Source organism: Ambystoma mexicanum, chromosome 12, assembly GCF_040938575.1.
Source record: "Ambystoma mexicanum isolate Mex_15411 chromosome 12, UKY_AmexF1_1, whole genome shotgun sequence".
Lineage (NCBI taxonomy): Eukaryota > Metazoa > Chordata > Amphibia > Caudata > Ambystomatidae > Ambystoma > Ambystoma mexicanum.
The window spans coordinates 929765020-929788131 of record NC_090936.1 but is presented as its reverse complement, the minus strand read 5'-3'; the positions used below and the strand labels follow the sequence as shown (position 1 = coordinate 929788131).

At 46.5% G+C, this 23112-nt stretch overlaps 1 protein-coding gene across 1 annotated transcript in view; it reads right to left on the bottom strand.

Annotated features, from left to right (window-relative positions):
• CFAP54 (cilia and flagella associated protein 54) overlaps nucleotides 1-23112 on the bottom strand; it is a 3669934-nt gene that overhangs the window by 365321 nt on the left and 3281501 nt on the right. The window contains exon 48 of the mRNA XM_069629416.1: nucleotides 4800-4922. Within this exon, the coding sequence (XP_069485517.1) occupies nucleotides 4800-4922 (123 nt within the window). The remainder of the gene's footprint in view (nucleotides 1-4799; nucleotides 4923-23112) is intronic.

Below are 23112 nucleotides of genomic sequence, written 5' to 3'. Positions count from 1 at the left end.
CCACGTTGGGGTCTTGCAGCAAATCAATAAAAGTTCACAAGGTCTCTGGGTCTCTTGGAGTTCCCTTCCCCAAGCTTTGATCCTTCCAGTTCCAAACAAAAAGACACAGTTCCTGTTTGGCCTCCCAGGGTTGCCTTCCCCAAGTGTAGGCCTCTCTTCACAAAGTTCAACAATATCTTGAGTAGGCCTCTTAGTTCCCTTCCCCAAACTTAGGCCCTTCTGGGTCAGAATATTCACAATTTCTTACTTTACAACTCAACTGGGGATTCACAGTTCCATTCAGGCCTCTCGGAGTTCCCTTCCCCAAGCATAGGCCCTTTCTTACGAAGTTCACCAATGTCTCTGGTGGGCCTCTTGGAGTTCCCTTCCCCAAGCATAGGCCCTTTCTTACAGAGAATACCAATGTCTCTTGTGGGCCTCTTAGGGATTCCATCCCCAAGCGTAGGCCCTTTCTTACAAAGTTCACCAATGTCTCTTGTGGGCCTCTTAGGGTTCCCTTCCCCAAGCCTGGGCCCCTCTGGTCTCAAACAAACAAAAATAATGCCCCCTAGATGTTCGGTAACAAGCTTGCTGTGGTGTCTGTGCATGAGTGACCAGCGTGCAGGAAAGGGTAGTTGTGATGTGTAATGCAGATGTGTGACAGTCCTTGCTACTTCCAGTTCGATGGTGGTTGTTTTGTTCGTCATGCCCTCGTCATCCTACTTGGTTGGTATTTAAGGGGGATCATGGCTTCCATGACTCATGATGTAATGGCCTGCAGTGTCACATGGATGGGTCACGCATTGTCAGGGTTACTGTTGCCTGGGTGCATGGAAGTTTGTGTACGTCTACATGATATTAGGGTCGTTTTGCAATGGGCCCATCATTCACTCATGTACTAGCCAGGATCTCCCTGGCTGCTGGCTCTAACCACCGCCGAACCCATATTCTCCAGGTCTACCATGTGGAGGATGCTACTGACAATCTTCTCCCATTGGTCAGCTGTGGAGTGCCTACTGTCCCTCCACCTGTGGCATCCGTCTCCCTGCGGTGGTTGGCAATTAGGGTGTAGACTCTTGCCTTAAGGTCGTTCCACCTCTTTTTCATGTCTTCAGTGTCGCATGGGTTATGGCCTACAGCCATCACCTTGGCCCTTATGTCTGCCCAGATGGCCTTCTTACGTAGTTTTTTTTTTAATTTAAACATGTTTTTATTGGTTTTGCATAACAAACAGTAGACATCATATAAAGTAGGCAATACATTTATGAAATCCTCGCACTGTGTTTGCCTTTTAACATACTCCAACCGTCCCTCCCATCCCACCATCTTGACGCTCCCCACTTGTTGCCTCTATTACTGGTTCCTAATCTAGATTAACATATCACACTGAGCATGAGTTGGTTATGGTGTTCATTGGGCATGTCCTCTTGGTCAGGTACAGTGTCATCCACTGTGAACATAGTGGTCACAAGCTTGAATGGCATCCCTCGTGTTTGCTGTGTTGAGGAGTGCTGCCCTTTTCCACGCAGCTGCTTCAGCTATCGTCCATTTTTTCAGATCCCTCCACCAGATTTCCATGTTAGGGCCCCTGGGAGACTTCCAAACCATAGTGATTCTGCGCTTGGCTAATATATACGACATGTCTTTCATCTTTTATGCACATTTTGTCTGCTTAGGATGCGCAAATCTACCCAGTATGCATGCACCTGGCGAGTGCAAGTCCATTTTCAGCCCTCCCTTGCTCATCCTGTTTGCCACCTCTTCGCAATATAGTCTAACTTTGGGGCAAGCCCAAAAAATATGTAGTATACCAGCATCTGTGGCTTTACACCTACGACAATGTTGTTCTGTCGCGCCAGGGAACTTGGAGATTCTCAAAGGTGTCAAGTATGCCCTGTGTGTTATAAACAGTTGTATTAGTTGTAGAGTAGGAGACCTCAGGGGCGTGGTAGCAGCCACCTTGAGCATGTGCTCGACCCATGGGTTTCATAATCAGACCATGGCGCAAAACATTCCGCCTACATGGGAATGGAGGAAAATAAAATAAAAAAGACCAGGTTCAAGTGTAGGGGACCTCAGAGCATCACCCTGCATTGGCAGGGGCATCCACCTGGTAAAAAATACATAATTGTTTAAGCTGACCAGGCGCGACACGCTGCGACTCTGTGCGTGTCCTTTGTTGTCTGTAAATTCAGTGGGTCCTAGTGCTTAGGTTGGGCATCTTCACCTGCTTTTCCAGGGGATAGTCTTTCCCTGTCCATCAAAGCCTATGCTTCCTCTGGCAGTTCAAAGAACGGGGCACGATTTTTGTGTAAAACCTTAAAGCGCGCTGGGTAGATCAGCATATATTTCAGGCCGGCCGTTCTCAGCCTTGCTATCACCGCTGAAAATATTTCTCTCTTGTTCTGCACCTGAAAGGTGTAATCAGGGTAGATCACTAATTCTGTTGAAGCTCTACGCAGAGACCCCCCCCTTGTCTGGAGTAGGAGAAAATCTAGCTTTATAGTTCAGGACCTTTGCAATTATAGGTCTTGGGGGGCACCTGGAGGCGGGTGCCTGGTAAGGGTTATATGTGCCCTTTCTATCGTAAAGTCTTGAGACAGGTTTCCCGGCCCTATTTCTTGTAAACATGGGGCCACCTCCTTCCTCTCGCTCCAACAGGCCTATTATGCAGATATTGTTTCTACAGGCTCTACCTTCTGCATCCTCTACTCTGTTTTCCAGTAGACTAACCTTCTGTTGTAGAATATGCACATTGGTGTGTGTTTTCGCCAAGTTCATTAGTATTTTCTGTTTGTCTTTCCAAGCTCGTGGTGTGCTCTGCCAGATTCCTAACAACTTGGTGCAGCAGGCCCACATCTACTTTGAATGCTTCAATTTGGTTGCCCAGAGTGGCCTTTAAGTCTGCTTTGGCCTGCATCACTGGGTCGTGCATTTCTCTGGTGTCCACTTCCTTTGCACGTGGCAATGCCATCTCACCCTCAGGAGTCTGTAGTGGATTTCTGGCGTAGTTGTCCAACGTTGGTTGGGTTGCCCTGAATTTGGCAGCTTTAGGAGACATCTAGTCAATAGAATCTGCAGCTTCAGTTATCCCCAGGGGGTATGTAGACTGTTCCAAAGTTTTGCGTTACAGATGTCTTCTCAAGAGTAGCCAATGTAGCAGCTTGTTTTCTGAGAGTTGGGATAGCCTTTGTTTTCACGCTACATCTCTCATCAGTTGCTCACAGCCTCTCCGCTGCCAGCCCGGGGCGTTCACTCAGGGATGCAGGGCTCCTGAGGAGACTGCGGGGAGCCACACTCTTCAGTGCGCTGTGCAGGGAGCCACACTCTTCAGTGCACGGCGCCGAAGCCTGCAATGTTCCTGAGGGGGGCCGCCAGAGTTCCGCTTCAGTGCAGGGCCGGTTTCAGCAAGCCACGCACAGCCCAATCGAGTCGGCTGGTGTATGTCTGCACAAGCTTCCCTCACTCACTGTCTCATGCTGTGGGCACTTCAGCACTCAGGGGCATCCTCATCCAGCCGTCTGCAGCCTCTTTGTGCATCCACTAGCGCTGTACACTGGTCACAGGGCTCCACTACCGCAGCTATCGTCCCTCTCCAGTCACGGCCGCCAGCATACCTCCTGGTTCCAAAGCTGCTATCTTGGCGATCCACAGGTGCTTCCGCTCTGATATTTTCGCTACTCACTTTTGAGGCAATCAGTTTGGGTAATATATGATTTCAGGTTGTGTATCTTCAGTGAACCGGTCTTTTTTGGGTGGATTATGTCGGATCGTGCGGGAGCTGCTACCAGAGACGACTGGTTACATGGCTGTCAGCCCACGGCCCCCGGGTGGTCTTATGTTGTTGTGACCCATAGAGCTCCTCAGAATTTGCCACCACTTGCTCCGCAAGGAATGTTAGCTCCTGATCTTTGAATTTGCGTTTCTGCATCTGCATATTGGGTACCTTTTACCTGCCTTTCACTGCAGACATGATTGGGCTTCCCTCTGAGGGGGTCGGTGACAATTCTACAGGTTGATACTTAATGGATTGTGCTTTTAAAGATGGCAGCCGCAGTACTTCCTTTTCAGGCATTGATGTCATTTCCACCAGCAGTAATTCCGCTGGCTTTAATTCCACTGGCGGATTTAGTGTGGAATGACCCGTCGATAATGGTAATTCGGCTGAATATGGGCAGAATTACTGTTGGGTGTTTAGATTTCAGCAGTAATTCTGCCAGACGGAATTAGCGTTACCACCAATGGTGGGTACACGCTCTCGCCAAGTTGTAATACGGCAGTAATTCCGCAGTGGCAGAATTACTGCTGTATTACCACCAAACTGATAATGAACCCCAAACACTTTTCTAGGGCAGAAGGGTTAGGCAGGTCTAACACAATTTGAAAACGGAGGGAAATACAAGACGTACAATACAATATTATCATCATGCCATAAGGCAGCAAGAAGCAATTACTCCGTGCACTTAAACCTCACTTAAAAAAGAGACACATATATCAGGAAACTGTAAGCTACAGAAACCCTTACATATCATGATACTGGTCAACATTATGCACATTACCTGACCGGAAATGTCATTAAAATATGCTGCAATGCTTCATGATATATGAGATGAGTAGAGTAAATGTATGTTTTGAGAATAAACCAAGAGAGTTCAATCAAAAGTGAAGGCACAGACCTATGATAGCATCTGATAGATGGAAGCTTTCCTAATACTAGTACTGAAAAGTTGCAACCTTCAAAAGCACTTCAAGAAATGTAAAGCCAATGCTAGTACAAGAAATGACAATCAAACAAAATATTTGCTATATTTAAACTTTACCTTGGTTTTCGTATATGGTTTTAAACCATCAAGGTGGTATTTCGGAATTCTCATCCCATCGTTGAGCTGATTGAGTTCATAAAAAGCCTCCGCAAAAAAGCTTAAGTCTGTCAGAATCTTGATCTTTAAAACATAAGGAAGAGATTAATACATTTTGGCAGGTCATCTTTTCTTTGTTGTAAAATTATCAATGTAAAAGTAGTAGTATATAAAACAAACATGCAATGAAGACCAAATCTTGATTAGTAGAATATGAAGTTGTCCCTGGATGGAAATTACAACTTTCTTGATTATTAAGTTATAGTGTTAATGCGTTGTTGTACTGTTTATCATGGCATTGTAAAGTGGCTGCAACAAGCTCTTAGTTTCATGCATTAGCCTTGAGGGAAAATGTCAGCATTGTCCTCAGAAGAAGATATTTATACTTTTAAGTTTGCAGGACATGTACAATTCCTCCTTCATCCCTTATTTAAGATGTCTAGTACTATGGTGTTGCACAGTTTAGCGTGGCCAAAGACAGTTTCACACCATAGCCCACCCCAAGTAAGGTTTATTTGGTACCAGTGGCAGATTGACAAAGCCCAAGATTTCAAGATTTAAACATGATTTATTTGAAAGTGGAAGAGGGTTGTGATAAACTCTTATGTAATAAAAGGGTCTTTCCACAACAAACAGGGATTCTCTGCTGGAGATTGGTTTAAATCAACAGTGTCCAGCTGGGTCAAATGATAAAGTGACCAGTTTCCCTATAATTGGGATAATGGTCTTTCCAGGATCTTTAAAACACAAATGTCCAAACGGTATAGCAATCAGACACTTCTTGGCTTAAGGCTACACAAATAGGGAAAATGCTTAACAATATGCTGTATCCCCTCCAGGGGATTGGTCTAAACAAATGCTGTCAAGATTGGGCAAATAACAAAGTGCCCCGGTTCTCCCCATCATTGGGATACTGGCCTACACTAGGATCTCTAAAGTCACAACATAGTATAAATGGTATAGCCCGGAGCCACTAGGATATACCACTTAGCCACTTCTTTGCCGTAAATCCTTTTCACAGGAATGTAGCCCTCTAATTGCTATTTGCAATCCACAGCAAGAGAAAGATGCATGGTGAGTTGTAAGTGTTTAAATCTATGCTAAAGTACACTTCAAACATAAGGTTGTTCTTAAAACCTTGCTCTCCAGAAAATCATATTTTTCTTTGCCTTTTAAAGTCATCACTAAAATATTACCCTAAATGGACATCTCTAGGGTGAAAAGCACACATGGCCTATTCTCTTTTAAAGAACAAATTACTTACCTGGGGTCATGTTTTTTTCTGATGGATGGTACTTCCTACAGATTCCTCATTTTAGATATACAAGGTTTCCAGACAAGTCCAATCTATGAAAGTCTTGTCGAAACAGGTTCTCCCCTGTTCCTCTAAAACAATCAAGGACCACATTGGCACCCTGGCTTCTGCTCTGGCTGGCTCCTGCATCCACTCCTTCGCCACTGGAGTCTTCCTTTCCCCCCTGAAGCACTCCCTTGTGCACCCTCTTCTTAAGAAACGCTCAGCGGACCCCTCCTGCAGTGCTAACTAGCGCCCAATCTCCATCACTCCTTTCTTGGGCAAACTCCTGGAAAAGCTGGCCATCTCCCAGCTTAATCTTCACACTGAATTGGTTGATTGTCTCCATGACCATCAGTCTAGCTTCAGAGCTGCCAGAAGAACGGAAACTGCTCTCCTGAACATCTGTGAAGACCTGCTCTCCAACCTTGACTCCAATACCCGCTATATCCTCATCTTACTTGATCTCTCGTCTGCCTTTGACACGGTCAACCATTCTATCCTGCTCAACAGTCTCCGTTGTAACTTGGGTATCACTCATCAGGCCCTGGCTTGGTTTACCTCTCTCTTCTCCAATCGACCCTCCCAAGTCCAACATGGGTCCTTCCTCTCCTCTATCTCTACCTGTGGTGTTCTCCAGGGGTCTAACCTCTCTCCTTGGCTGTTCAACCATTACCTGGCACTTCATGCCCACCACCCCCTGCCCCAACTTTCAGTGCTATGCGGATGACAATCGGCTAGTTTTCAGGCTCCCTTCCGCCACCTCATCTCCTTCTCTCATCTCTGACTGTCTGCTATCCATGAATGGTGTGCCGCCAATGATCTCTGCTTCAATGCCAGTCAGACTGAGATTCTCCTCATTGGCACACCTGCTCTCTTGGCCCTCTTCCTTCTCCCAACTGTGAGGCAAAAAACCTCAGGGTCATCTTCGACTCCACTCTCTCCTTCTCCCCTCACATTTCTGACGTCTCTAAGAAGTCACACTACCAGCTGCACCTCCTCAGAGGTATTCTCCCTTTCCTCTCCTTCCCCCAAAAGCTCACTGTTCTCCAGATCTCTGGTTCTCTCTAGTATGGACTACTGCAACAGCCTCTTTCTAAATCTGCCTGCTCTTTTCTCTGCCCTCTGCAACTCATCCAGAACAGGATTGCAAGACTTGTCCTTGGCCTCAAGCCCAGGGATCGTATCCCTCCAGGACTGAAATCTCTGCACTGGCTCCCAGTGGCTGCAAGGATTAAGCTCAAAACCCTCTGCATTGTCCACAAGGCCTTATGGGGTCTGGGGCCTCAATACCTCCAACTCTCTCTTCCTAAATATCTTTCTGCTTGAGCTCTTCGCTCATCTGCCTCCAACTTCCTCAGGGTCAGCCGTTTCTCCAAGCAACGAGTTGGTAGTAGATCTCTTTCCTCGGCTGAGGCCTCCCTTTGGAACAGCCTCCCTCCCTCCCTCCCTGAAACTTGAGGTGTACCATCTCCGGTTCTGGAAGCACCTCAAGACCTTCCTCTTTGCTCCTGCTTTCTCTCCTCCTCTCCCCTGCTGAACTCTGGACTGAAACTGCACTGGTCACCTGGCTACCATTTGTTCTCGGGCCCAGGTCCCTTCCCACGCCAGCTGCACACCTGCACTGCCTCCCAGGCAACCCATGCACTTGGGGACTGTTTCTGTATCCCTACAGTCCCTACAAGCTCTTGACACTTCATGACTGCACTAACTCCTGCACTTGCCACTAGCTGGCTGCACTTTTACCTACTGTTTTTATTTATTCTATTTATTTATTTTACTGTTGATCCTATGTATTGTACTACACTCTCTCCAACCCCCGCACTTTCCCCATTCCACCCACCACTGCACTTGCGCAATTTCAATGTCACCTGGCCTAGTACGATCGTTGTGTATGTCTTCCCTCAATACTCGTCTACAAAAGCAAAGGCAGCCACAGTACATATAGCACTCCCAGTCTCAGGGGTGACTAAGGGATTTTTATTGAAGACTTTATGGAGCCTATGGCCGTTCCCTCTCTGTCTCTCCCTTGTCTAGCCCCTGATCTTGGATTAGTGTCTACTGTGAGAAACCAAAGGGTGTCTCACGTACTAATCCCTGTGGATCTCTCTCTCTCAGCTCAGGTGGCCAGGGCACGGCCATCACCTTTAGAACCAGACCTTGGAGGTGGACCAGTGCTGGAGGATCACCTGGGTGAGGGGCCTTCGGGGAGTGGGGGGAGGCGTGGTATTCTTCCCTTTCCCGTACCCATGATACCTCCTATTTCATAGGATTCTCTGATGTCCCAACACCCCCACCCCCCTGTTTTACACAGACACTGGGCAGAGGAAGAGGGTGACAGAGTAACAAGGCTAATCCTTACACATCTCATTGGACATGTTGCGCTAATCGGGTCAGGCAAAGTCAAGCACTTGCCTTTAAGTGGATACATCTGATACCAATTAGCTCTCCCCACATGGATAAAAGGCGGAACAAAGACACACTGGAGCAAGATCGAACATAAGAAGCAGCAGGGCTTCCAGGGCGAGGGCGAAGGCGAACCTAATGGAGCAGAGCGACGGATAGAGGGACGAGAGCTGAGGGTAAAGGAACTCAGGAGTTCCCTGCAGGAGGTTGTTGCCTCCAGAGAAACGCAAGAGATATGTGGAGAAGGCCAAATCCCAGACAAGAAGAAAGCATTGTGTTTCAAATGCGCCACAACCCTCCCGGGTGAACGATAGAGTTGGGGAGGCGAGGCCAAGCCTGTGTTATTAACCTTGACTCGTGAATAGAGCGGCTAAGACGAGAAAAGAATGCACAAAGCCAATGAGTTGGCGATCAAGATGGGTGTGTGTTAAGGAAAGATTAAAGTGGCAACAATATATCTTACAATTGAAGTCTGCAAGCGGGAGGATAAGACGCGATAAAAAGCAGACCTGTGTTGAACTAGAAAGTAAGTGAAGACAGTAATACAGAGTAGCAGAGTGGTCCGGCGAAAGGAAGTAGCCCACTCGAAAGTCTCTGCGAAAGGTGAAATGGTGTTCTTTTGTTATAAACCAATAAAGTGAATGAACTTTAAAAAGCGTGATGATCAAGATTGACCCTGGAAAAAAGGGGAAGTGGAAAGTGCTAACTGAACTCTTTTTCTTATAACAGTGAACTAACTAGACCAAGAACCATTGGGGCAAATGCCACACAAGAGTGCGAGTTGAAAGGAAAGTCAAAGTGGTCCTGCAGAGGTCTATAGTAAAAGCCTCGCACATTTGAGTCTTTGACATCCGGAAAAGGTCTGAGCCCAACTGAGGGAGACCGGAAGTGTGATAAATTGGGGAAAGAGAACCCTGAACGAAGGTGAATAAAGCTTGGGGAAGGGAACCCCTAAAAGTGTTGTGATTGAAAGTCCCAAGTCCGACAGAGGGAGACCCATGTGAACTTTTTGTTTTACTTTGAGATGTCCGCGCCCAATCGAGGGAGGCCTGCATGACTTTTTGTTGAACTGTGAAGGAACTTTTGGAACACTTGAAAAGTGACTTTAACATGGAAGGATAGGCAGGCCTCTATCCACGTTTTAAACTGCTTTATTTTGAGACCCTGAGCCAGAGTGTGTCATGCTGTCTACGGGGACTGCCTAACTCTGCGCTGTTCAACGTGGGGAGGAGAGTTGACTCAGCCACTGTTAGGCAGAATGATATGCAGTACCCTTTGGGAAGACCACACACAATTAAGACTACAAGTGACAGTACAAATTCACCTTTGGTACAAGCCTGTACTACACAGTAAAGTGGTAGCGATGGCTGAACAGCCAAACTTATCTCAAGAGTAAAGTGTGCAGAATCAGTAGTTACACAAAGGACAGCAATTTACTATGGTTCAAGCAAACACTGACGCAAGGTTTCTGACTAAAAGAATATACATTTATTTACACATCATTTATAAAAACACTTCACTAAAGTAAAGCAGCAGAAAATCACACTTGTAATATACTACACACCACCCAATAGATTCTGGACAAGTTAAGCTCAAAATGAAGTGAGAGCAAAATGGCACTCCAGTAATTTAAAAGGGTGGGAAAGACAAGGTTAGACAAAAACTAAGCAGCACCAACAAGTAAATAAGCAGGGCAATCTAGAAAAGGTAACTACGGTGAGGAAATCAAATCAAGGGGCCTGAGCAAAAGTCAATGGACCAGAGTCTTTGCAGATGATCACACAGTTCAGAGTAGTTTGCTGTTAAGTCTTTGCCAAGAGTTCGAAACAAAGTTGGTCGGAAGAAATGTTACTTTAAAGAATAAAGAAGGACAAGCCCCCGGATTGGCGAAAGATTTCGAACACTTTCACCGCGATCGGACGGAACGAACAACCGGGTGAGCACAGTACCTTTAGAGCAGAAAAATGCTGTACGCTGAGGCAGACGTTCCTGGCAGATCCTGCAGGCTCACGGTTCCTGAAGCGACTGTCGGACTGACAAGAAGGAGGAAGACTGGAGGGTCCTGCACTGCCCAGAGAAGAAGCCAGCATCGCAGCAAAGCGACAAATAAAAGGTGCGCTCCTTAAAACCCAAGCAGGGTCCGATCCTCCTGGCTATCCGGTTCACTGTAGCTGTGCACAGCAAATTCGACCAGAGGAGGGAGGCCTGGCTTGCAATTTGGTGAACTGGTTGGTCCCACCAGCTCAAGGGGAGAAGATTCCTTCCAGATCTTCCCTGTCGTCAAATTTTGGAGATTCGGACTTGCAGCAGGGCTTCACCGGGAGGTTCAGTCGTGGTAGTGGTCCTCTTCTTCCAGCTTCTCTTCGGTTACTTCGATCCAGTGGCGACACTGGATTCTTAGCTCCAGAGACCTGCTTTTTATGCAGTTTTCCCCCCATTCACACAGCCTGGCTGTCAATCACACAGCAGGGTGGCTGTCCTGGCGGGACAGTCCCCACAGCCAATCATACAGAATGTGACATGGGTCTCCAAGGAGACCCTGTGCAGGGAGTCTCAAACCCCTTCCTCACATCCTGGCCCCCTCAGACATTCAGGCGCCTAAGGAGGGCTTCTGTGCAGAAGCCCACCAAAGGACGGCAAACAAAGGAATCAAACCTGGTTTGGTGCGTAGAGTAAAACACGAGAAAGACCTTTACAAAAAGAAATGGCGAGTAAACCCAGCCGGAACCGAAATACAATAAAAGGGGTCCAGCGGGTTTACAGTTCGAGGCTACTAACTTAGCCTAAAACAGTACAAAGGCTATTTAAATAGACCATGGTAGGAAAAATAGGGTAGATACCACTGCCACCAGCCAAATCTTAAAGAAAGGACAACGAAATAATGTTCCATGAGAGACAGACAAAAAGGCAAGGCATAAAATATCCAGTATCACATCGCAATTCACTAGACAAGAATGATTAATTTCTTTTCATTTTATAAATCATGTCGCACTAACTGCTATGTAATTTCAGAGCAAGTGAGCATTGTTTATTATTCTTGTACCAAGCTCCATGACAGTACAGGGCCTATACAAAGGAAAGCAGGAATCAAGACTGCAGGATGACCCCAAAGTTCACTTTTAATGAGCACTTTGGCTGATGGAAACTTCAGATAAGGGTGACTGTGTGGGAGCTTGTCTGTCTTCCGCTGTAAATATTGGCGGGGACGCAGAATGGCACTAAACAAGTTAGCCCTTTCTGTCTGATCTGTCATTGCTTCCACCTCTGTTGCCCAGCATTTTTCTATTTAATAATTTGTCTGCTCACTTTTGCACCTTTAAAAGGTCTACACCTTTTATTGTTCACTTTGCTCTCGTGCATACACCGACCTTATAACTTTCTCTCTTGCCCATCTCCCCTCATCACTTCTGAGAAACTCTTCTTTCATCTATTTCTTTCTCAGACATCTTGCTTCCTAAATCAATTGTCTAATTCCCCTCTCTTCGCTGTCCACCTTTGATGAACTCTATATTTCACTCAGACTGCAATGGCCTTAAACATGATAGGCTTTTATGTGCACATGCAAAGGGCTATTGTGTCATGCATCTGAAAGGATGTGAAAGGCTGAGTGTGCACATGTGCATTTTTGTTGTGCATGCATGTGAAAGGCTATGGTTATTTGTGCCTGAAAAGCTATGCTGCGTATGAAAGGCGAGGTGTGCACATGTAAGGCTGAGGTCTGTGTGCATGTGAAAGTCTGCATTGCTCATGCAAAGCTGCGGTGCCATTGTATGTGCTGCGGTGCCATTGTATGTGTTGCTGTGGGTATTGTACATGTTACCATTTGGACACCATCTTAATTCAATGATCTCACAAAAAGGTAAGATTATGGTTCAACCATCTATTACCAGGTTCTTTAGTCCGAACCAAGCATACGAAGCATAGGCTAGTCTTTTTTAATTAATGCACATGCCATGTGAAGGGAACTTGATATGCATGCTGATAAACTCATGACAAATGTGAACTTTGCTTTCCATTGAAAGTTGCCTGGTTTATAATTGAAGTGGCTGTGCAATAGATGAAGCCTCCCTTAATTTGCATATGTATTGACATCACTGGAAGCGATACCACAGAAAATGAGCTCATATTTAGCCTTGGATACTAAATGTGATGATGGTAAGTTACATTACAAAACTTTTTTATAAGTTAGCCATGAGACCAATAACTTAACAAGTGGCCTTATCGTTATTATATATGAAGCAGTACCTTGGGTGAGCTTTTTTGTGTAGCATACACATGTCAACTGAATGGCTTGTGGGCACTTCTGTGAGATCAAATGATTTGCCAAGAATCACACACTTTAGTTAAATGTGAAGCCGGGATTTGAGACCAGTCTGCAACATAAGGCCCTTGACTAAATATCTTCCCAGCTTTAGTTGGTACAAATAGTACTTTGGTTTTAAATAACACTCTTGTTTTGTAGAGATGTTTTGAAACTTACAAAAAAATCAACATCCAAGCTGAAAAATATATATAAATCCATGTTGAGAACAAACACCATGGTCGTAGCTTTATTTACTCATTCTTCAATGGAATATTACAAGAACGCAAAGCAATGTTTAGCTAAAAAACATCCTATGAGTTTGCTAAATATACGTTTAAGACTTAAACACACATAAAAGGTATTGTATGATAATGTCACCTCCTTGTAGTCATTGTGTGACAGAATCATGCTTGCTACTGAATATCATGGGATGGGAATGTGAAAACTTGTCAGAAACAATGGTTCATCAATGTACCACCTTTAATAAGGAGCGTGCCATTTAAAGGCTCTGCTGATAGATAAGTGTGTGTTTATTTTTACATTAGCGCAAGAGCATCAAGGCACTGTTGCATGACCAGTTACTCAGAAATGTACAGACATTGGGATAAGCAGAGTGTAATAGTTCTTCAGTAAAGGTTACTGTAGTTTCGAAGTTCAGACCAGGTAAAGGGCCTGTGTCCGGCATTCAAGCAAACAGTAGTGTTTTTAGAGTTCTTCTGAAAATCCAGTAGGAGAGTTCAGCACATAGGGTCGGTGAGAGGAGGTTCCAGTGTTTGCCAGCTGTGGCTGGGAAAATAGAGCCTCCAGCTTTGGTCTTCTTGAATTTAGGCAGAGTGATGCAGTTGGCATAGGCAGCTCTGGGAATTGTTAACTATTGTTGACTATTTGCGAGGCACTAGTGGGAAGCCCTGTTGAATTTGCAAGGATAGCGGTGTCTGGTCACATGTCCAACAAAAGGCATCCTAATTATAGCACCAGTGGTGAAACAAGCCTGCAAGGTCCCTAGGCCCTCTGCTACCGTACAAGGGAAACATGTCTTGCATTGGCCCCGATTGAAAGTAAGGATATACTGGATCCAATGGCGATGGCTGTGTCCTGGCCACCTGATTGACAGATTCCCAGGAACTAGTCAGGGAGACACCTTCAGGTTTCTCACATGAGTTGGACTCAAGCAATGGACTTCTCTGCGGGTCACCACCAACTTTGGACCTTTAGGATTCCTTACTTGATGCAGAGTGGCTGGAAAAGACCGGTGGGCCCTTGTCTGCAAGCAGCGACACTTGACTTCCTCAGCCGTGGAAAAGTGGACAGATGTCAGGTCTGCAGTGCCACTTGAAGATTTCTTCGGTTGGTTGGAACTTGGCAAGCTCTGGGCATCGAGAAGCTCTATGCCAGGGTACCCTCTCTTCTGGGCGATTTGCTGCAGTCTGTCTTTCCAACAGTCACAGACAGCATCCGGACCCTGGACGACATTGGTGGACTTTGGTCACTCTTCTTCAGGACCCACAACAATGCCTCTGCAGGATGGCAGCCATTTCAGGTGAAGAACAGCAGTTAAACTATGTCTGCACATAGCTACGGGAAGAGGTTGCCTATCCAGGTCCTCTGTTGACCAGCCCTTGAATCAGCACAGCAGTCTGTGGATTCGATGAAGAGTTGTAGCAGCAGACTTCTTCCTCCAGCTGGATTCAGGATATGCCTCCAGGAAAACTCCAGGATTCTGACACAGAGGTAAGGGAGGGGTCATCTGATATACACAAAACCCCCATTCACTCAGGCTGAGCCAGGCTCAGTCAGATAAACACTAGTGCATTCATCATGCAGCACCCAATCAGGCTCACATGCTTTCAGGACATTTATCCAAAACCAGACACCCAAAACAGTGGATGTGTATTAGCGACAACTCACAGCCTTTCAGAGCACACACTGCATTGACATTAGATTCATACATGGCCAGCTCAGGCAGACCACATGTAGTGTTACACGCAACCAAAACCAGGCACCCACAACACAGAATATGAGTTGACTCTGATTTCCATTCATTCAGCCACAACCACTAGGGTGTACCCAAAACAAGCATGTAGGCAGAGGGCAGCTCCAGAGCCATACATGGTCCTTCCACCCAACATCAGGGGAAGGGAACAGATTTAGGGCTTCTCAGGTCTTTGAGAAACAGGAATCAGTGGCAGTAGCCATCTTACCTTTGTTCAAGAATCCATTGATTCCTATGGAAGGGCCTGGGTGTCCAAAATGTGGGCGACCCAGAGCCCCTACAAAATCAGCATGTAGCTGACACAAGGCCAGATGCTGCTCTTTGGGGCAACACACAGGTGCCCAAAAACAAACACTGGGGTACCAAGGTGTACCCCTACCCAAGGGTCCCATAGGGGTATGACATGGGTTTTGTTCAACAACAATACAAAAATGAAGAGCTGCACTGACAGAGGTCCAAACTGGACTCCTGTGCAGAAAACAAGCAGGAAACACAGACTAGGGGGCTAGCGGAACAAGGACAAGGAGGTACTGTCACTCCAAAGCATTTCCAGCATCACATTGTGCCATTCCCACCCACAAGAGATATAGGTCCTCATCACGAGTTAGGCGGTATCTGTAATAACGTTAGGGCCATCCGGTTTGGCGGTGTTAAAAAGCTGGAGGTAAAACAGCCCATTTAGCGCCCAACTCGTGATAGAGCTAGCCCTTAAATGCAGTGGTAATACCATTATCGCTGCCTTTAAGGGCTACCACCCAACTCCTGGTAAGGCCCATAGATTCTTTCCCACTTTAGGCCGGGGATTCAGAATGATTTTGCTTGGGCAAGTCGAGTATCCTCGGTCAAGATCTCCAATTGGCTGCCTACTTCCAGGAGCTTCCTTCAGGTGACTTCACACAGCACTAGTCTTCACCTCCAGACCTTTCCGATGTCTCTATGCAGGCTCTCTGGCCCACTAGAAGCTTCAATGCACAGGCTCTTCTTGCTGCTGCGTATTGGCCTTTTCCCATTTCACCCTCCATTCTTTCCTCCTTACTCTCCCCATCCTTGAACTCCAGAAGTCAAATCCCCACCCACCTTATCCCTTCAAACCTGTAGGTTTTTAAATAGGCCTCCACTAATGTCTGAAGTTGGATCACAGTATTTTACTGGCCTAAACCCCTTCTTCCTTTTTTACGTTGTCAGGTGAAAACCACAACAGGCACAGATACCAAGGGATTTTCTTTATAGATGTGTTCTTCAAGCGCACACGTTCCAGTTCTCCAATAAAAGCATGCATTATTTGAAAAGGATTTCCTTCATTGGTTTTTTTTAACCTCCCAACCGGAAGCCAGTCTAGTGTGCTGTTCTGCCATTCATTGCAGACAGCTTGGCGACCGGTGCTCTCCACCAACACGTCCAAGATACCTTCAATCAGTGGGTGGAAACTTCTGAGCTCTTCGGGTGGGGAGGTTGGGTTTAGTGTCCCTTATGCTGGCGAGACTTAGGACCAGGCCTAGACTCCTGGTGCCGCTATGCCAGGTCTTCATTCCTCAACTCACCTTGGAATACACCCCTTCAGATCAGGGTCTCACCCTGAACCAAGCACCACCCTTCCCAGATTCTTCTGTCTATCTGGCTATGGCAACTTTGCACTCCTCTGAAGGCTCCCCTACTATCTCTGAGAATTGCTCTCATCTGCCCATCACCTTCCACTGTTGATCTTCCTTCACCAACTTCAATGACTTTCCATCCTCCTCTAACACTCTATCCTGCTCCTTGTTATATTTCCCAACTTCCACCAAAAATCCTTCACTGTCCAATGCTGTCACAACATCTTCCTTTTGGTGTTTTCCAACTTCCTCCAGCAACCCTCCCATCCTTTTACAGCTCTCTGCCCTCATCCATTTGATGTCTCCCAAACTCCTACAGGTCTCCTACAGGTCCTTTCCCCCCTTAAGCTCCTCTAGCACTTTCTCCTCCTCTGATCTACTCCTCCAGCCTCTGTGCCTCTTCGTCCTTTTGCTCGCCAACTCAATCCAAACACATCCTTCCTCCAACAAACCCACAAACATAGCTAAGTGGTATGGCCTTTTATAGTGTCTTGACCCCAACCGTGGATTGCCTCGCTGGCAATTAGCTTGCACATAGGTCCGAAGGGGGGAGGGGCATGTTTGTGATAGTCTAGTTTCTGGTGCCTCCCCATGGGGCCTGCCTAGTGAGACAGAGGCTATAAAAAGGGTATTGGTCGTCTTGCATTTCACTGGCTCGGCATGATTTCACCGGTCTGTTTGTATGTTGCAGTTCCTGGCTCGAAGTTGAATGGTTAAGCCAGTTTGTGTGGGAATCCCTTGGGGACTCTGAAACCTCTCCTCAGGAGATTAGGAAACCAAGAGCGGTCTGGTCTGATCTTCTTTACAATGTTTGGGACCTTTGTAGTCCTTAGACTGGGCCCAAAGTTCAAGGGTCCCATAAGGATCAAAGGTCTTCATTTTCAAATATCAGATGTTTATGGATTAACCAGAAGGTCTGTGGAGCATGTTCAGCGTATGAAGAGCGACAGAAGATTAAAGGGTTCATCCAGCAGGATTCTTGTGTCCATGTTAATTTTCCCAAGAATGAAAGGGACCTGGGGAAATTCCCTCAGGGCCATGGGTGCATAATTTAGTTTCTCTAGTCATGCCTCGAAAGGGGTATGGGTGCCATAAGCAAAAAGCAGGTGTCTTGACAATTTAGGGTGGGTTGGTCGGAAAATATGGTTATTAGGGTTATGAAACACTTGTGTATAGGCGCGTTACAAATGCCATATCATATATATCATTATTGGATGGTTATTCTTGTGAAGGACCCTGCTACACGAGTGGACTGTAGTGCAAGGTACCAGGGGATAACTCATATGGTGATACCATCCTACAACGTAGAGGAAATGCCTCGGGTGGGTTTCTGTGTCTAGTTTTGCTTACCAGTAACATGAAAATTACTTACCTCTCTATAATGTTCATTCTGATGGACGTTCTTTCCACAGATTCTTCATCTTTGATGTCTACCTCCCAGTGAAACATTTCTGCCACCAGGGGACAAAGCGCGGCTCTGTCAGCTCCACCTGACGCCTCTATGTACACTGTGCCAGGCATGACATTGGGATAGTATATAAAGAGGCAACGCGCCCCATGAACTTAGTTTCACCCTTTTTCCCTAGCACTCTGATGCTGAGGTCTACTAGCTATTGCTATGTGCCAACAGGGGGCATCTAGGAAGGGCAATGAGGAATCTGTGGGAGGAACGTCCATCAGAAAGAACATTACAGAGATTTAAGTAATTTGTTCCTCTAATGGTCAACTTCCTCCCACAGCTTCCCCCCATCTTTGATAGACTCCCAAAGTAGTGCAATGACCTGGAGGAGGGAGGATAGTAAGGACCCCACCTACACACCCACAGAAAGCTCTGGAGGACCATCCTGCCAAAATGAGCATCCCAACCAGACAGAGACGTGTCATGTAAAGGGGCTCTGCTTTGCAGAGCTGGTGGCTAGTCCTCTAGTGGAATGTCCCCTGAGGCCCTAAAGCACATCCTTACCAGCCAGATCAAAGCATTCCAAGATACAGAGAATGATCCACCTTGACTGGGTCTGTTTCATGGGCATCAATGAAACCAACAAAAAAGTGGTCCTCTTTCCTGGCCTCTCTTGTCCGAGAGACGTAGTCGCTGAGGGCCCACACTGGGTCCAGCCGATGGACATGCTCCTCTGCCTTCAAAGGATGAGGTGTAGGAAAGAAGACAGTAAGATGGATCTTTTGAGAGAGCAGAAAATCCGAGACCCCCTTCGGGAGGATGGATGGCCTGAATCTCAACGTTACCTTCTCCAAGGAGAATACTAAGTAGGGAGGTTTAACTGATAATGCCTGGAACTCACTCAACCGTCTAGAAAAAGTGAAGTGACCAGGAACATCACCTTAAGAGTGAGCAATATTAATGGATAGCAATGTAGGGGCTCAAACGGAGCACCCATTAGACATTTTAATACACATTTAAATCCCCCACTGGAACAACAAACTGGCACGGGGAAAACACATTAGAAAGACCCCTCAGTAACTGCATGACTGTGGTGGTCGTGAAAACGGAGCCCTGTTCCGAGATTCTCTAGAAGATCAAAATGGCAGCAAGATACCCAGTTACAGCACCAACCTTTAGGCCCGTCCGGGACAAAGACAACAGAAAATTGTAAAAACAAAGGATGCAGAGCAAGTAAAAGGGTCCAGACCCCTCTCCCGGCACCAAGCTGAAAACCTATGCCAACTGCAGGCATAAAGGGATTTGGTGGCGGGGCCTTTTCCCTCTCCTTCCCCACAGAAGATCACTGTCTCTAGAGCCCTGGTTCCCTCTAGGTTGGACTACTGTAACAGCCTCTTTCTAAATCTACCTGCTTCTACTCTCCGCCCTTTGCAACTTATCCAGAAAAGGACTGCAAGACTTGTCCTTGGCCTCAAGCCCTGGAATCTTATCTCCCCAGCCCTGAAATCTCTCCACTGGCTCCCAGTGGCTGCAAGGATTAAATTCAAAATCCTTTGTATTGTCCACAAGGCCTTCTGGGGCCTGGAGCCTCAATACCTTTAACTCTGTCTGCATAAATATCTTCCTTCTTGAGCAGTTCGCTCATCCGCCTCCAACTCCCTCAGGGTCAGTCGCTTCTCCAAGCAACGTGTTGATGGTAGATCTCTTTCTTCGGCTGGGGCCTCCCTCTAGAACAGCCTCCATGCCTCTCCGAAACTTGAGGAGAACCATCTCTGGTTCTGGAAGCACCTCAAGACCTTCCTCTTCGCTTCTGCTTTCTCTGTTCCTCTTCCTTGCTGAACCCCTGGCTGAAACTGAAACTGCACCGGTCACCTGACTACCCTCTGATCTCGGGCCCAGGTCAACTCCCCGCCAGTTGCACACCTGCACTGCCCACCTAGCAACCCTTGCACTTGGGGGCTGTTTCTGTATCCCAACAGTCACCTACCAGCACTTGACACACAAAGTTTATTCGGATAAAACAATATCCATTAAACACATAGATAAAAATATCACAATACAAGGAGAAAAAATACATTGATCTCTGTAGTACAACATTAATATCTAAAATACAACAATATACAATATAGTTCATAACCACGGATAAAATATGACAAACCCATCAGCAATTCAAAAAGTCACTGAAAACCTGGCTTTTCAACCAATTCTAATCTACCCAGATAGCCCAGCCCATCCTAACTTCCCAATTATGTGCAATGTACCTGACTCACTATGTTCTGTATTTTGTTACCCCTCCTCCTTGCCTCCTCCAGTCATAAATGTAAAGATCGTAATACCAAACTGTCTGTAACTATGCCGTGATACCTCAGGGTCTGGGCGTATAACAAATGTAATAAATAAAATAAAATAAAGAGCAATTCATTAAACTCTAAACTACAATGATGACCAATATAATACAAGTCCACACATTAAAAGATAATTTATGATGCAAGAGTACTCCTTCTTATGGCTCCCCTTCTCAGTGACACTGCAACCTTCAAGTATGAAAGCAGAGCCCATGCAGTGAATTTAGCTTCTGCCTTTAATAGGAAGATCAATGCAGGCCTATGTAAACGCAGGTTGGTGCCTCTCAAAACTTGCAAAATGGTTTGTCCTCTAATGATTGCATAACCAGGGCAAAACAAGATAAAATGGTTATAGGTTAAAAGTTTGAATCAAAAGGTTCGAAATACAATAGGTTCGAGTACATTTGCTCGAAAAAACAAAAGGTTTGAATGTTTTTTTTTAATAATTTTTTTTTTGGGGGGGTGGTAAAAACCACTTTTTTTACCAAAACGAAAACCCCCCAAAATATATATAATAAAAAAAAAATTGAACCTTTTATTTTCGAGCAAATGTACTCTGCCCTATTGCATTTGAACGTTTTGTATTCTCATCTTTAACCGGACACAACGATAAAATGAGCCAGATCTTCAATGGGTACACCACAGACCGGACAACTTGGGTCGTCCGGGAAGCTTGTCCACTTTGCCGTATTCCCCCTCAAGCGCAGGCAATCAAAACGTGCCCTGGTTATAAACCAGCTATGATGACCCACCCTAGCTCAAGTAAGATACGACTGAATAGGGGGCGGACCACTGATAAGTTGATGATAGACATCAGTCTGCGATGGCCGCGCTACATTGGCACAGGTTGCAGGTAATTCCCCGATTACCACCTTCTTAAAAGAACACTTGATGTCTGCAATTACCACTGCACTTGCCACCAGCTGGCTGCTCTTTTTATTTGTCTTTATTTATTTTAATGTTGATCTCATGTACTGGTCTACCCCCTTCCCTTTTCTGCTTGCACTTTTCCATTCCCCCCTCCACTACACTTGTGCAATCTCAATGTCACCTGGCCTAGGAAGATTGTTGTCTCTGTCGTCCCTCTGTACACCCTCCCTTGCCTCGTCGCGCCTTGAAACACTTGTGTATAAGCGCGCTATGAATGCCATATCATATCACACTGTCTGCAGTATTCAACCCTGAATGAAGGCTCTGGCGGGAGACTTCCTTAACGCACCTAATCAGAGCCACCAAACCATCTTGCATATCCCCCTCAGGGATGTGCTCCACCGCTTCCGCAATGAGGGACCAGTGTCTGAAGGAGAACTTGGCTAGGGCACAGGAGGCATTCACACAACAAAAACACAGGCTCCAAGATTGGAACATTTTCCCTTCCCATGCGTCTAGCCCCTTGCTTCGCCGTAGCAACCTGAACTACCAAACTTTCCGATGATGCATGGACAGAGAGGAACATGTGGTCCCAAGGGGCCAACCTGTGCTTCTAAGCCTGACCCCGATCAACAGTGAGTACTGAGGCTAGTGTGGCCCAGATCTCAAGAACTGGTCCACTCTACTGCTGATTGAATGGCAATAGTGTCTCCTTCTTGAAACTCTCGTCCAGGATGTCGGCTAGCTTGCACTGCATCTTAGGGCGTGAAGGGGCAGACAACCTCAAGGTGTCGACCACCTCGGCCAACATTTGCTGAAAAGCATCCTGGGGTTTTCCCAGGAAAGCACCAGGAATCATGTTCACCTGGTGCGGTGTCTAGCCCACTTGCCTCTTGCAAGTTGGCTGCAAGATCCACTAGGCCACCTTGTTCCCCATAAAACTCTTCTGGAAAATCTCTGACCACCATTGGATGGAGGGTTCCACTCCAAAGGGCACGGGATGGCCTTCCTCATAAATATCCTCCCAACGTGACATGTATGTACTTCTGGGGAGCAGGGCAAATTCCCTTTTGACTCTATAATTCTCTGCACCTGCAGCGCCATGTAAAGTGGTGCTGAGGTCAGTGGACTGACATACGAAGACAGAACGGTGTGACCTTTGGATGGGATCTTGTAACGTCTACTTGCCGAGTCCCTGTTGGTTTGTCCGAGCTCTGTGGGATCCATAGGCTTGGCAGAAGCTGAAGGTGCCGGAGCTGGGATGGCAGAGTCCGAAGGTGCTGGCATCTGGTCCGTAGCGGTTAGGAGTAGAGGATTGGGTTGGAAAAGGTACCTGTTGAGAAGTCCCTCCTGTGCTTCCCTGGAGTGGTGACTGCTGTTCTTCAAAGACGAAGGAGAATGTTGCCTTGAAAAACCACCTGAAGATTTTGATCATTTGAGGTGCTGCTTCTTTTTCTTGTCCTTCCCGACAGGCGACTGTTCCTCTGTGCCGTGTTCCACGCCCGCCAACCTCGAATGGGATTGTTTGCCACTGCTTTCGTTGTGGGGAATGGTGAACTGCTTTGCCCCATGTACTTGAAGCGCCTCTGGGTGCATCGATTGATATGACCCATAGTCCTGCATGTTGGGGCCTTCACAGAGACAGTAAAGGCAGATGTGGTGTGGGTCTGAAACTGACATTTGGAAATCGGCAATCGATGCAGGGCCTGAATCCAGAGGACTTCTATGGATTTAGCATGCCATCAAATAGGAACGAGAAGTGCAAGATTCGAAAAGAGCTGTGTTCCTACAGCAAGCAGAGAGCACAGAAAAGACTAAGGTCCTGGTGCTCTTGCCTCGATATATACTAGCCCCGGAATGGCTGGCGAGGGGCCCGTAGAGGTGTCGGGCGGAGCCGCACTGCACCCCTAGCAGAGGAAAAGGTTTCGGAAGAGCTGCTGCGCTGGGAGATAGATATCAAAGATGAGGAATCCGTGGGACAAATTAGTGCATTAGAATTCAACATGAATTGAATGCTGTTCTGAGTGGTGCTCCCAACGCTCCTTTTAATGTGATGTATCTGTTTTCCCATT